At 38.4% G+C, this 16,107-nt stretch overlaps 1 protein-coding gene across 1 annotated transcript in view; it reads right to left on the bottom strand.

The window, feature by feature from the left end:
• Positions 1–347: 347 nt before the first annotated feature.
• Positions 348–16,107, bottom strand: part of LOC131681863 (uncharacterized) — a 63,314-nt gene continuing 47,554 nt past the window's right edge. Inside the window, exons 9-13 of the mRNA XM_058962929.1 lie at positions 12,521–12,580; positions 12,334–12,465; positions 10,476–11,756; positions 7,786–10,343; positions 348–1,031 (exon numbers count right to left, since the gene is read on the bottom strand). Of these exons, the coding sequence (XP_058818912.1) occupies positions 8,086–10,343; positions 10,476–11,756; positions 12,334–12,465; positions 12,521–12,580 (3,731 nt within the window). The 3' untranslated portion in view covers positions 348–1,031; positions 7,786–8,085. The remainder of the gene's footprint in view (positions 1,032–7,785; positions 10,344–10,475; positions 11,757–12,333; positions 12,466–12,520; positions 12,581–16,107) is intronic.

Below are 16,107 nucleotides of genomic sequence, written 5' to 3'. Positions count from 1 at the left end.
CCTACTGAAACAAGCCGATTTACTTTCAGCTTCCTCCGTGGGTATCCCGAGAAAACGACAAGCCCTTAATTCCCCCATGCTCATGGTCCAAATTCATCCCAAAACTGCATGGTGTTTTGGTAGTGTTTGAAATGGGTTCAAGCTATGGAAACACCATCATCTCGGTCCAGAGATCCCATATAAAAACTATATGCTGGTATACTTATGGGTTTTTGAGACCATTTTTTATGGTGATTTGATGGTTGTGAAATTGGACGCAGCCCATATTCATGGGCTTGTATGGTGTTTGAACCCATGGAAATTTGCTCGGGATTACTGTGATATTTGTAAAAATTAGGCATTACATGTCCTGTGTGATAACGTTTTATTTGACATATCAGTAACAATACACTTCAGTTCAGGCTATTGTTTTAACATGTCCTGCGCTGTTCATTCCTTGCACATGTTAGAGCAATCGCGTCCGATAAATTCTATGCCTTTAACATTTCAGTTACAGAAAGATTCGGATCAGCGCAAATAAATAGTGTATATTAATAAAACAAACGAAAAATAAGCATTATGTTTTTCTTAAAAGTAAAATATTTGACACATTTCGCTTTACCATTTTATGTTTGATTATTTTAAGATCAATTCTTGCTATTTTGCATAGGTATGGATCAGCATTCAACAAAAGTCGAGCCAAATATTATCAAGATTTCAGATTAAGGCCACAATCGAAATCACAACATTTTCATTTGAGATCTCACACTCACACAAACTTTTTTTTGTTTATTAGAAAACGATATGGGATATTAATAAATCTTCAAAAAGGACTATTTCCAGTAGAAACTGTATTTTTGTGAATTTTCATCGTTTCGTCCCAACAGTAAGCTTATTTAGCAGTATACACCTAATGCTTGTTTTTCCCTTTATACAACTAGTAAAATGCTACAACAATTTCGTTAATATGTGCGTGTTTACAGGATCCGTGCAAAGGTGTGGAAGCCGTGTGTGTTGTTCCTTACTCGGTTAGAAGTCAGTTTCGCCAGGACCTGAAAGGATGGGAAAATCAGTTATTTCGATGTGAATTTTATTGTATTGAAACTGCGTTAGCAAGCAGACAAGTGACATTGCCAGCATTTTTGGATGAGTTAGAATTTTATTATTATAGCAATTTTTGCCTTGTATAGACTTTTCCACTCGTCTTTATTATTTTTCCAAACATGGCATTTGTTTAATGAAGTTAGTCACAAAAAGTAAAAAAAAAACGAAATCGCTTTACGATAAAAGCTGCCCTCAAACTGTACAACGAAAAAGCACGCCTTACACTATTGGATATTGTTCAGTCAATGTGTATATATACTTAATCTCGTGTGTATATGTTCAGCTTACGAGGAATTCTCATAATAGGGATGTAAGGTTGAACAATAGACTACCCAGCAAAATAGTGAATTTTTGAAAACTCAATCGACTCACCCCTGATTCGATTCCTTGTCCCACCAAGAGTACTTGGACCAAATTTGAAGCAAATCGGACAAGTCTAGCTACCGGACCAACGTGCCTGAAGTTGTATGGGATTTTTCGACAATTTACATGGAGAAACTTGCAGTTTTGCCGCTAGGTGGCACTATATGTATCGTATTATCACTGTAAGTGAAAATAAGAAAGATAATTTAATTGTCTACAACTTTGTCGAATACTGCTAGTGAATCAGGTTTTGTTAAAAGAAGTTATTAAACTTTTAACGAAGTGATCTATAAGTCAGTTTTGCAAGGGGCCTAGTTATGTATCAGTACTCGATTCCCACGAAAAATGCATTTTTGTGAAATAATCGTTAAGTTTAGCCCAATAGTATGTTCAGAAGAATTATAACACTTAATAAATTTAGTTCCAACTGTGACCGCATAGAGGACGCCAACATTAACTTTTCATAGAGGAGAGATAGAATATCAAGATGTTCAAAAGAATTATTGCAAAGTGCCTGTTCTACAACTTTGTGGAAGACACCTAATTTCTATCTCTTTCCATTGAAAAGTTAGTGTTGGCGCCCTCTATGTGGTAAAATGTGGAACTAAAACTTTCTAACCAAAACATGGCTTGTATTATTTACTACAATTCATCTGAACATACCGTAGAGCTAAATCTTACGGTTATTCCACAAAAATGTTTGCTTCGCTCGAATCGAGTTTTGATACACAACCATGCACTGCTAGGCTCCATGCAAAACTAACTCAGACATCACTTCGTTAAAAGTTTAATAACTTCTTTTAACAAAACCGGATTCACTAGCAGTCTTCGACAAAGCTGTAGACAATTATATTATCTTTCTTATTTTCACTTATAGTGATAATACAATACATACAGTGCCACCTAGCGGCAAAACAGCGAGTTAGTGGGTTTTCTCCATGTAAATTGTCGAAAAATCCCATACAACTTCAGGCACGTTGGTCCGGTAGTTAGACTTGTCCGATTTGCTTCAAATTTGGTCCAAGTACTCCTGGTGGGTACAGAAATCGAATCAGGGGTGGGCCCATAGGGGTAATTTTGTTCCTGGCACTATTGAACAATGGGCAAAAATCGAAAACGAAAAAAGCAGTTTTTTTCCATACCGTGTGTTATATCTTCATAAAAATCAAACAGCAGTACTGTAACAACTTTCTACATAAGCTGATTGATTTTTACGAAGATCTAGCACACGGTGTGGGCAAAAACTGCTTTTTTCGCTTTCGATTATTCCCCATTCTCTGTCCAACCTTAATTCCAAGAACAGTTATGGGTTATCCAATTTTTCTAGTAGCGCAGCTCAAATTATGTGTAATTATTGCCAAAGAGAATAGTACAATAAAGCTAGGTTGTACTATTCTCTTTGGCAATAATTATTCTCTTTAGCAATAATTATAATTTAGTAATTCCAAATGAAGCCTGAGTATGACTCAGACTTCATTTGGAATTACAATTCAGGTGCAAACATTTACAGCTGATTTTGAATTCCAAATGGAACCTATCATCATTTTGCTATTCTGTTTCTCTAGTGTGCATCAAATATAAAATCTTAGACGATCGGAATAGATAAACTTTCAAGAGACTTCCAAGAAAGCTAATCATTGAAGATTGCATGGACCAAATAAGCTCCGATCGTCGATGTTCACCGATCTATACAAAACACTTGGTTTACAAAGTCTCACATTTTGACATAAATTATGTTCAAAACATTGCATTTTACTGAAATGATCATTTATATGCCAAAATTTACAACAAAACAAATTAGAGTGTTAAGAAAAGTTATGTAATCTGGTACTGTCTGAACTTTCTTGTACGAACCTGAGCGATAGAAATTTGTCATATGGAGAAAACATGACCTTAGTCTATATGGATCAAACAATACCATATCTTAAATCAAATCTAGCTATTCATGGAAACAAAACGGAAAACACCTAAAACACTGTAAACATGAGTGTGGAGAAGATTGCGCCGATGGAGGTGGAAGAAAAGAAGGATTTCGCGGAAAGCAAATTCGGGAAGTTGCTAAATAGTGGCTCGTTGGAGGAAGTTGTGTCCTGAACTTCTTTCATTCTCAACTCTTCATTTAGAGACGAGGATCGGACAGTGGCCAAGGAGGACACAGACCAGTCCGGCGGAGCAACCGTTGGATCGGAGAGCTCCGAGAATAAAGCAAGAGGAACACGTCACTTAAGCGCAGTTGAGTTGGCAAAAATCCCAATGGCACAGGTACCAGCCAACCGACAGCATTCTACGGACACTGAGTTTCCGAACAACAGTGTGGCAGGAAAAAGATCAAGGGGCAGGATCCTAGACAGACACTAAAAACTGAGCAGCGCCCAAACTTCAATAAAATGGCCAAATCGTACTCGATGGCCATCATTCTGTTCGGGTACCTTGGAAATACCTTTAGCAATGAACAGCTGAATGCTACTCGATGCGCGCTGATCGATAGCACCACAGAGCAGAGTTCAAATAATCGAATATACAAACAAAGATACAGCTAAGTGGCTGCAAAATGTCACAGCTGCGATCAAGTCCTGGGAAGGCGCTTCATTGGAAGCCGTTGAAGCGTTACAGATGCCAAAACAAGCGCTTTACATCGGCACAGCATCGACAGGTCCGATGGGAACATCTTCCGCCTGGTGCAGATTCATAATGATAATTTCTGCATAGAACGCTGAAGATAACCACCGACCTCAAAACGGTAGAACTCCTGTTGGCGGCTTCAGTGAAACTGATAACCTCCCAACAACCAATTTAACTATACGTATTCTGAAGGGCTAGAATGCACCAGTTGAAGGGCGCCCTGGTCTTAACCGAACCTGGAAGTTCTAGGCAAGCGTGAACTGAAAAAGCTCGTGTAGGTGACCCAACACGAAACTCCTTACGATGGACGTCTGAGCATAGCAAGCATGCAGTATAGGTGGCAGCCCGTCTCACGAGCCATACACAAAAGCACTGGCTCACGAACTAATACGGTAGAACTCCTGTTGGCGGCTTCAGTGAAACTGATAACCTCCCAACAACCAATTTAACTATACGTATTCTGAAGGGCTAGAATGCACCAGTTGAAGGGCGCCCTGGTCTTAACCGAACCTGGAAGTTCTAGGCAAGCGTGAACTGAAAAAGCTCGTGTAGGTGACCCAACACGAAACTCCTTACGATGGACGTCTGAGCATAGCAAGCATGCAGTATAGGTGGCAGCCCGTCTCACGAGCCATACACAAAAGCACTGGCTCACGAACTAATACGCAAGATGAGGATCGAAAACCCCCTGTAGGCGAAGGTGCACAAACGACAAGAACCTATGCAAATACTGGGCCAATGAAGGCCACTGGAACGTTGAAGAGCACACAGCCTGCGACTATCCGTCGGCACAATAAATGGGACGAAACATTGACTTCGAAAATCAACGATAGAAAAACACCACGAAAATGAGCGGTATTCGCTGCATCCAAGCGACCCTTCATCACTCAAAAGGTGCTACCAGTGTCCTTGTAAGGAGGTTCACCAAAGAGCGCCTAGACGTCGATCTTCTACGAGAGCCGTGGGTAAATAAACACAAAATTTATGGCTTAAATTTCTTAGCTCACAAGTTAGTATATAGTAAAAGCCAAGTCCAAGTACTGCAGATTTGATAAACGGAGCGATTTAATTCTGTCCAATTACAGGATTCATTCAACGGGACGTCGTTGCAATAACAGTGCAGTCACCGACGGCTAGTTCCGTAAGTTCCGCTAAACAAGTACCAGTTGGCATATCAAAAGATCAAATCTATGGAAATAGCCCTACATATCTTAGTGACACCTATAGAGAAAACCCTCGATTTCAAGGAAATTTGCGCTTTTCTTGACGTCGAGGGTGCTTCTGATAATACGTCATACATACATATCAATTCACAAAGCCCAGGCAAAAAGGGGAGTGGCAAAATCGATAGGGGACTGGATTCATCCAATGTTCAAGAGTCGAGACGTTACAACCGCCGCAGAACTATTGGACATTCCACACGCGGAATGACTGGTTGGTACTGAGTGCTAAAGAGCAACGGATTAGATAAAATCAGGCTAAACACCGAATGCTTTCAGCGGGTACAGGGTTTGGTAAGTTGAGGGCAGCCGAGAAAAAACTTCATCGGTGTAAGAAATCTGGGTGCGACGAAAAGGTACTCGCAGAGGCAGAGCGAAGCTTTATCAGGACGCGAGAAAGTTTTATAACAACATGAGGATAAGAAGCGAGATGCGATACGAATATCTGATGTGCAATGGAAAGAAACCATCATAATGAGATCCCGTATATGCTTTTTGACTTCGCGGTTGACATTTACATTATTGGGGTTGATCGCAGAACAGTGGTAGAGCTATATATACCTTTTAAGAGGCGGGGGGGGGGGGGGCAGACAAGTGCGTAGTGGCTGGTGTTGATTCTGATGTGGAAGTAGATGGAGTATGATACGAGGTTGCGACGAATCCATATATCTTGGAACACTAGTTAAATGTGATAACGATGTTAACCGCTGGGTAAAAAGGCGTGTTATGGCTGTGGTTTGTATTGTCAGCCGTAGCCTATGGGAGCGCAAGAAACTTACTCTATACGAATCACTGGTATTCACTGTTGCTCTATACGGCCCTGAAGCATGTGCGTTGAAGGTAGCAGTCGTCAGTTAAAGAGAAGCAGTTAAAGAGAAGAGTTGCTGCGTTCGATATAGTGGGAAATGGTGAATGGCGATGACGCATGAACCAAGAGCTGTACTAAGTATACAGACATCCTGACATCGGGAGACTGATAAAACGGGCAAGGTACAATGACTTGGATATGTAGCGTGAATGCGGGAAGAGATACCAGCTAAAGTTATACTCAGCTGAGAACCTGGAAGACTTTGGGGTAGACCTCGCTCTCGCTGGTGATGCGGCTCTTTAATACTACAATTTGATTCATTTCAAGCACATTTTAAATCTGATGCAGATGCATAGTAATCCAACAGTAAATCAGTAAGATTAGTGAAATTTTACGGTCTTCCAAAAACCATTTTACTAAGCGTTATTCTTTCCGATTCGTCATTAACAAAGAAAACTCAATTTTGGATGCGTTCGTACACGGTTCATCTTTTTACTCACTAAGATATGCATAAGTGTGTGTGATGATTGTTTTATCTATTCATTGTAGTCTCTGAATGTTTATTATTCTTTCATTTCATCGGTACCTTTTTTTCTGAAACAAAGAACAATAAAAACAATTTATGCATTCCTTGTATGTTGTTTGGCGGTTTGACTTGCGCCTTGTTGGACTATTCTATAATGGCAAACATTAGCACATGTTAGTTTCGTTAGGCGGGACATTTGTGTTTTGTTTGGGTTTAGTGTGAAAAATTAGAGGAAAACTTCACCTTCAACTTGGAATTTGTTTTAGTGCTTTTAAAACCGCAGAGCAAATCGGTTTTGGAGCTGAATTTCGCTGAACAAGCTAAGGAAGTTCGAAAAGATTGTGGAACTCAGATTTGAAGCAGATTCAATGTTAATTTCTGAAACTGTAGTGGTAGTTGAAATGTAGTAAATGATTAAACCAATTTAACAGTTCTCTCTTGTGTTGAATGTAGAGGTAATAAAGGAATTCCAAAATACAAAACAAGAAAAGCTGCGCATTGCACTGTGTAATTATTTATGTATTAAACTTCCAAATTCGCTGTAATTATGCTCTTCTTTTTTTCGACCGTGTATCTCTACGCCAAAGGTGGAGTTTACTCTTTTGTGTACTGACGGGAATTTTAGATGCACTTTTTTAATTTCTATTAATTTGGTTATTTATACAACAAGCACTACTTGATATTGCTGTGTTGAGAAATACACAACATTTACAGCAATGGTACGAAACAAATTTTTGTTGCTGTTCAAAACATCACGAAATACAAAAGCTGTGAGTTTGTCGCATGTTGCTTTTAAGAGAGAAAAATCAAACAAAAAGATAAATTTAGAATTTTAATTTTTTCAACTGAACACTAAATGTATCTTTTTGTTCGATGAGTAGTATTTAAGGTAATATTTATTCTATGAACTGTCTAATAAGGCTGCAAAATTCCTTCCTTGAACGAAGATATGGTGTTCGAAAAAAAGAAGAAGATAGAATTACGATTTGAATCTCTGTTTCCTTATACAGTGCGGAAGTTATTTCAGCAAAAACGCGCAATACTTTTGTACCTATGGTTGTAAAATATTACTTTAAATACTACCTTAGGAGTATATTAAAACACAGAGGTGAGATGAGATTACAGCCAATAAAATAAAGAAAACCAAGTAATTTTGAAGATACCTGCTTCTCTGAAATCTTGATGATATGCTTTTGTTATGAATGCTTTCTGCTACCTCGTGATCTGAACATTTTCTCATAAATATACATTTCGCTAAATGCTCAAGTACAATGCTTCAATACAATTTTACTACAGGAAAAAATACGAAAGACATTCGTCGCGGAAATGTATGCCACCTGAGCAGATTATCATCTTTTCGCATCCACAATTCAGGATCTTAGCTGCCCATTTTCCAAATTTTTAGTCTGAATTGTACGTTTCGCACTTTAGCATTCACTACTGCAGGCGCTTTTCCATCAGTCCTAACAGGGTGGCATCGAGTGAATGGATGCACGTGAGGGCGGACGGGATCGCGAGGTAGTGCTAGGTTCAGGAGAGTCGGATTCTCGAACTTCCGCTAGTCGCGATATACTTTTATTGCTAAACACGCGTGGACATCGAACGGACCAGTTGGACGATTTCCGGTTTGTGGTATGTTCCTGTAAGTTTCGAAATGCTTTCGATGGCAGTGTTTCCATGGAGCCCACCGAATCCTGCGGCGACGCTTTGCCATTTACATCGCTCCATGTATCGTAGTAATCGGAATAAGAGTTCTGATACTCAGATTTAAACTCCTGTGGGGTTAGAGCAGGTGTCGAGTCCACAGTTGCGAGGTTATCCTCGTTCGAACTAATTGTGGCATTCGATTCAAGATCTTCTTGAAGAATCTTTAGTGCAGCTGCGTGTAACTTTTCCAACGGTAAATTACGAAACAGTCTACCCTTTTTCTTCATCAACAAGCTTAACACTAGTTCTTCGGCAAGTTTATCATTGGTTACTCCTGATACAGGAGATGCGGATGATGTGGAAGACGACAGGCTGTCGATACCAGATGAGGATTGGTGTCTGATTGGCAGTGATAGTCGATCTCTTCGATCGGTGGCAGTGTTGGATGTACTGGAATTATCTTCGAACGAAGATTCTTTGCATTTACTTAGCTTCGGATGAAGAGGGCTTTCGATGCCCTGTGTACTACTGTTTCCGTTAGGCAGCTCAATGCATTCAACTGAACGCATTCTTTGTTCTTCTTCGTCTTCACTATCACCGTTATTACTTTCGTCCTGCAAAAGTTTGAATAACCTGGAATGTGTCGCTGCTCGCTGATAACGTGTCATTTTCCGCATTTCAGGGAAGCACTCTGAATCAGTTTCTACTTCTGATATGTGCTTGCTCATGTCAGATGTGACACCAGAATCATCTTCTGCTTCGGATTCATCACAAGACTGTTTCTGTTCGGATGAAGGTCTTAAACGATTGCTTGAATTAAGCATTTCCTGCCGCTTTGGTGCCTCCAGTACAGGATTAGTAGTTTGGTTTTCGAATATTGAAATTCTGTCTCGAACCGAAAGTTTTTTATCATCTGCTCTGGCAATGGTGGATATTACATCCAGAATACCATTACATTTGTGATCAACTTTATCAACCGTTGGAACTTTCTTAAGAACAATCTCAGGAGTTTTTATTTCTTTTGCTGGTACCGAAGGATTTTGTTCTGCCCGTAATTCAATCGCATCCATATCGGATTCCTCCTTTGAAGTATTAGTTGTTTCATATTCTTCGCTATCATCGTCGCTTTCTTCTTCTGAGCTATCCGTTTCCTCGCGTTCAGCGACTTGCTCCATTGTCTCGCCTTCATCCGCCTCTGGCTTGTCATTATTTCTATCCTCTCGGCTGTCTTCGCTGTGTTCCACTTTTGAAATCTGGCTGCGTCTGTCCCAGATTCTAGAATTATTATTCTCATCCATAATTTTGCAGTTAGTATCTGTTTCGATGCTGTGTTTTCGCTTTTTATACAAATCGTTAACAATTCTCTCGTTTTCGCTCTGCCAGAAGTCAATTGAGTCCTTTCTTTCATTTTTCTTCTGTCGTTCTAGTAATGTCTCAACTGCTGGATCAGCCTTCCAGAGATCAATTGGTTCATTGGGACCATTTTCGTTGTTCCAAAAATCTGTATCACCATCTATGTTATTATCATCACCATCTTCCTGATTCCAGTCTCCATCACGGTCCATGCTAACCTCTCGGCTACTCCAGTAGTCTCTTGAGTAGGACCTACTAGGTCGCTTAAATTCATCTTCCTCTCCAATCTGGCTCCAAAAGTCTACCTCTTCGTCATCATCTTTTTGTGCTTCGTTCTCGATTGTTTCTTCTGTTTTCTCGCATCCCTCGGTTTCTTTCACAGTGCCGCTTGAATCATCTATGGTCGATGATTTTAGTTTAAGCGGCAATGAAACAGACACTGAAACATTCGCATCATCCTCGTAATCAACCATGAAGTTCCGCTTGACTACTTTCTCTTCCCTATTAATTTCTTTATCTATGGATTTGTTACTTGATGACGGTATGGTAATAGTAACCGTTACGTCAGTATGAGTTCCATTTTCAACAGTTTCAACCATTGGCATTACTTTCATAGATTGATCATTTTTTTCCTTGTCATCTGTTTCTTCTTCACTTTCTTCAGATTGACTTATAGCTTCTTCATCTTCTGCCACCTCTTCCTTACCGTTGTCCACAGTTTCTTTCACATTTAAATTAATCGGTGTCTCTTTTTTACCCACAAGTTCAACTTTCTCGGATGAATAATTTTCTTCTTCGCTTTCATCCGTTTCCTCTTCGTCCTCGCTTGTCTCCTCCGCATCCTTATTTGAACTGTTTATCATTGATGATTCTACATTGCTGATGGGTCTTGCCGTTTCATGACCATTTGATTCCTCTTCCTCTTCTTCCGTACTATCTTCTTCAGTGCCTGATTCACTGCTTTCATCTGAACTGTCCTGCTCGGTCGTGTTGTCTTTTGTATCTTGTACTTTAATCTGCTCTGTTTCCAGTTTGACACGTGAGCGTTCGTCCGAACCATACTCAACATCTTCTAAGTGATCTATGTCTTCATCCGTTTGGTTACCATCACCGGCCTCTATCCGTTGGTCAAGATCGTCTGCAGCGTCCAGATCATTTGCGAGTGTAGATGAACAATCGCTTAGTGTTGAACTATCACTGCAAATGCTTGCTCTACGACTGGGATTAGCTGAACTCGAATAATTGCTTTCTTCCTCGAATATCACACTCAGTTGATGGGGCAGATGCTCGGGTGGATTGTTGTCGTAGCCTACTGTTTCTTCATCCTCACTTTCCTCACTGCTATCTTCTTCGTCAAATTCAACGGATTTTGTTGTGTGAGCGTCTTCACCCATAACGCTATCAGTATTGACGGCGTTATCTGATTTTTTGCTAGTTCTCTCTTGCGTATCAGAACAGATAGACTGAGGAGAAGGTGTAGAGGAGGTACTTTCCTCAAACGTACGGTATCTTTCATTCAACGGACTGCTGGGTGAACAACGTATTGATGAGTCTTGGTCCGTAGGTCCCAAAATTTCCGGCGAGTTGCTAAAGTTAGCCAAACGTTCCGATAGGCGTTTAAGACTGCTTTGTGAGCGGGACAGAGGATGCGGCCTGTTGTTCAAATCACTAAGAATCGATTCAACGTCGGACGAGTCTTCAGGAGTTGGGGTAACCATGATACGCGGCGGCGGTGTCGTGATAACATAGGTATGAGTCGGCGAGTCCGGCACGACGTTTTCGCAGTAAGCGAATTGTGGTTGCCCTATCTGATAATATGGCGGGGGCGTACAGGGTGAGCATGGTTCTTGAGAATAATAGAAATGATGTGGTGATATATAGCCAGCGTAATAGGCGCCGCGATCGTAGTGACTGTGCGGCGATGGAGGCGGATAATAATAACCGGGTGCGTGAATGGGTGGAGGTGGTGGTAGAGGAGGATGGGGATAGTATTGAGGATTGTTAGGATCATAAAAATGCCAATTGGGATTGCAACAGTAATATGGCTGCGGTGGATAAGGGTAGGGTGAATATCGGATTTCGCCGCTGCATGGTAAATTTTGGTTACCTTCAGTGTCAGAGGAATTTGTATCGGCTGTTGAAAGAAACGATAAATGAGAAAGAAAAATCATCGAGATTGTGAAATTATGCACCGATCGGCAGAAATGAGAGCTGGAATGACTTGATGAGATTGATTGGTTTCAGTAAACAGTAACAAAGATCGTTTTACTTATCACTGAAATCAATCAGGATGTGAAACGGTATAAACATTGGACAACTGGTTTTGTTCACCTGGGCTATCTAAAGTATTTTGAAAATCATCGTAAAATCCTAGTTTCGAATATTTCAACACAAGTCTAATGTTAAATTGATCAACCATTACTAGTTAACATTGTTATGATTTTCGTATTGAGGAATGATTTGTCCACAAAGCAAACGAATGAAAACGTGTAAAGTGATTGGATGTAGTTAATGGTTTCAAAACTTCTTATCTTTTCGGGTAGGATATAAAATGCTAGTGCAGTTATTGTGTGTATATAATCATCAATTGTCACTGTATCCATTAATTGTAAGTAAAAAACATTTTATAATGTAATTAAATGGACATGACTTACGAGAGATTTAGCCCTCAATATTTGTAGTAAATTGCAAATACTAGTACAAGAACTTACCAGGAGCGTCCGATTGAGTCATTGCTTGTAATATTTTGAATGATCGGCTTGGAATAGCACTTCCGGTATATTTTTTGGGTTCCTCCACTTTTTGCTCGCTTGGAGGTATGTACTGCTGGGCCGTCTCATCCTCTGAAAGACAGTTTTGATGAGTTTTAAATGATTTATATGAATATAATTAATTTACCAGATTCACTGAAGTTACCACGATTTTGCACAAACATTTGATTCGTGCGGCTCACTGGGCCTGAAAATATTAAAGATAAAAATATGCATTGTTGTATCTCATAAAAAGGCAGCGAAAGCTAAGCGGAAGAGAGCACAGCGATAATACAATCACACTTGCATATTTTATTGGAAGCCACACATTTTTCTGTTCTTTAAATAAATCTTTGATAAACAGTATATAAAATAAAGTTTATCCACCCCTATCACAAAACCAGTATTTGTTCAATATTCCTCACAAAATCTTTCAAAGGTACGTTTTTATTTGCATATTTTATTGTTTATGAACTAAAACATCAAATCCATTACAAAAAGTCTCGAGCATTTTTTGTTGTATATAATAGCTGTATCATCACTAGAATTGTATACGCAGAAACATTTTCTCAGATTTCTGTGCAAAATTCTATGTAATGTTGAATTTTCTTTTGATATTTCAAAAATACATGATAGAGCATCATCAAAACTGGCAAATGGCAACGAAATTACCAAGATACATCTATTTCGTAAGAATTCTATTACAAAAGTTACGCCCAAGCTCACAAAGTGTGTTGGACTTATACCGACAAAGCATAAAGGATACTCGGTCGAGGGCAATACAGTTTGAAAGGCGGAGTTGTATTTAAAAATCAAAAGTTTTACCAGAAGAATTTGATAAAAAAGACCAACTTGGGGTCAAGATCAAATTTCATGGGGCACAAGCATCTGTAAAAGGGAAATTTTGTCCAACAAAACTAAAACAATGCTTTTTAGGCCTGATTATGATGTCAGTCGTAAATACAGAGTCTACATGAACTCTGGAAAATAATGTTTAGGGCAGGCAACTGAACATGATGCAGTTTCCTTATTCCATAATTTTTTTATCTCTAAACAACTCTACATATTTTTACATTTAATTTGGATGTATGCGAAATAAGTTGCCAAACCTATTAATTATTTGTAATATCAAGTAAATATCGAACTTATTGTCTTTTAGCTTAGCCATCATAGTTCGTCGCTGTTGTGCTATCTTATGACAAACGCCATTTTGGGGTAAACTGAGTTAGATAAGCCACATTACATGTTTGAAAAATCTCCACAAAGTGGCGTTTTCAGTATTTTGAAATTCTACTTGGTTACTTAGATATGCGAGAAACATGATGAGAAATTGTGAGTTATTTGTTTCAAATCACTGTATCTAGGAATTTGCTCAAGTTATATTGAAGTTTTAGATGTTTTTATGTGTGAAAATGTTTGAGGAACACAATGGCATAAACATTTTCAAAAGAAAATTACACGAGTTGTGAGAAAAACACAGTTTTAGTTTTAAACTGGAAATAAAGGATGTTTGGCAACACTGTAACCAAAAATAACAATTTTTTCTAGATTCCCTGATTCATTTCCTTCAAAATGCATTTCACCGATTGTTTATAGACCATATGAACGTAAAGATATGGATTAGTTAAAAATTGATGATTTTTTTCTATGGAAAATTTTCCATGCACGATTATGACACGTCATACAATTTTTGTCATTAATACACGCCTATGACACGTGTGAGTGCGACTTTTGTATACATTCATAGTAAAAACTCGCAACATAGTACATATTTATTTATTTATTTATTTATTTATTTCGTCAATCGATGTAGACTGGTATAGTTACAGTAATGTTTACATTTTTCTTATTTATTAAAATATATAACTTAATTTTATTATAAATAAAAAAAATTCAGCTTTTACAGAATCATTTTCTTATGCGTTAGAATTTCTTTTATGTATAAAATATTGTGTGAGTTTTAGTTTGGACATTGTAAAATCAATTGATTCGCAATAGCGGTTATAAGCAGCCATCATTCGATTTATAGGGCCATATTTTGCATAATTTGTGCGATATGGAGTTATTGAAAATATGATTCGATTTCGTAGCTGTCGAGAAGGTGCATAAAAGTTCAATTTGGATAAAATTTCGGCTGAATCAATACGATGCGAGACGATATTATTAATGCACGAAAGCATTGCAAATTCACGACGTTCCTTCAATGTTTGTATATTGATAAGCATGCAGCGTGCTTCATAAGATGGCAGAGGAAATGCTATCCAACCTAGTTTAGGAAGGGCAAATAATATGAATTGTTTTTGTACAGATTCTATTCGTTCTTCAGGTGTGCTTGAAAAAGGGCACCAAATGATGCTGCAATATTCCAATATCGACCTAACATAAGCAATATATAATGTTTTGATTGTATACGGATCTACAAAATGATAACTAAAGCGTTTTATTAAACTGAGCATGTTGTTAGCTTTGTGAATAATTGTGTTATAATGATCAATAAAATTTAACTTGGAGTCTAATATAACGCCTAAATCCCTAATTCTTTCACATTTTGCTACAGTCTGTCTTCCTAAGGTAATCACAACATTCGGTGTTTGTCGTTTTCGACTAAAAGTGATTGAATGGCATTTTTTACGTTTAGCTGTAGGAGGCTTTTTTGACACCACGTGTGGAAAACTAGAATTTCGTTTTGGAAAGTATCAATATCCTCGGCATTTCTTATCTCCAAGTAAAGTTTCATGTCATCGGCATAGATTAGTACTTTCAGTTTTTTGAGAAGGAAGGAAATATCGTTCACATGTAAAATAAACAATAAAGGTCCTAAATGAGAGTCTTGTGGAACTCCTGAGGTGAGTCAACCGATCTTCGTAATATTTGAGAGATTAATGCAGAATAGATAGAAGCATCAATTGTCTTCTTTGGATTGTTTATAGCATTTACAAGTCTCAAGATATTCAATCTCAAACTTTAAAAATCGTTTTTCTCGAAATGTGCTAAATGGCGTTTGTCATAAGATAGCACAACAGCGACGAGTTATTGATAAAATATGATTTTGCATCGTTATGTGCAAAATAGTTGAGCAAATCTTTGGATATTTGCGCTGTCACGATCAATTAGGCAATCCATGAAACATTTCTGATCAGCTGATTTTTTCTTGTTTATTTCTTCTGATGTTACTCCGATGGACGTCGCGCCTGACAAAGTCGTTAATTCGATCCAACATCAAAAGAATCGGATTAATGAAAGATGTTTGTCGGACGGGTTTTTCTGTTCGCAGGAGTAGAGCAAAATTAACTTGTTGACAAAACCCCTTCGCTGAAATGCCAAACAAACGTCACATGGATTCACGTATATCTCGTTTATGTTGATTACATAAACAAGATATACGTTTATTGTTCGGCATATTTGCCATATAATAAACCATCACATTCTGATGATTTCAAAAGGGTTATATCATACTATGGCGTTTATTGTTCGGCATATTTGCCATATAATAAACCATCACCTTCTGATGATTTCAAAAGGGTTATATCATACTATGGCAGAAATGAGTTTCCCCTCATTATCGACGGTGATGTAAATGCCTAGCACATAATTTGGGGCAGCTCAGATATCAATTTAAGAGGCACCGAATATATGGAATACTTAAGTAGTACAAATGTACACATACTAAATATAGGAATCCGCCTAGCATTTGCATGAGCTGACAGAGAAATGTTGTGATTCTCTGCACTGACG

Source organism: Topomyia yanbarensis, chromosome 2 (assembly GCF_030247195.1).
Source record: "Topomyia yanbarensis strain Yona2022 chromosome 2, ASM3024719v1, whole genome shotgun sequence".
Lineage (NCBI taxonomy): Eukaryota > Metazoa > Arthropoda > Insecta > Diptera > Culicidae > Topomyia > Topomyia yanbarensis.
The sequence above is the reverse complement of the archived record's forward strand: the minus strand, read 5'-3'. Positions and strand labels throughout refer to the sequence as shown.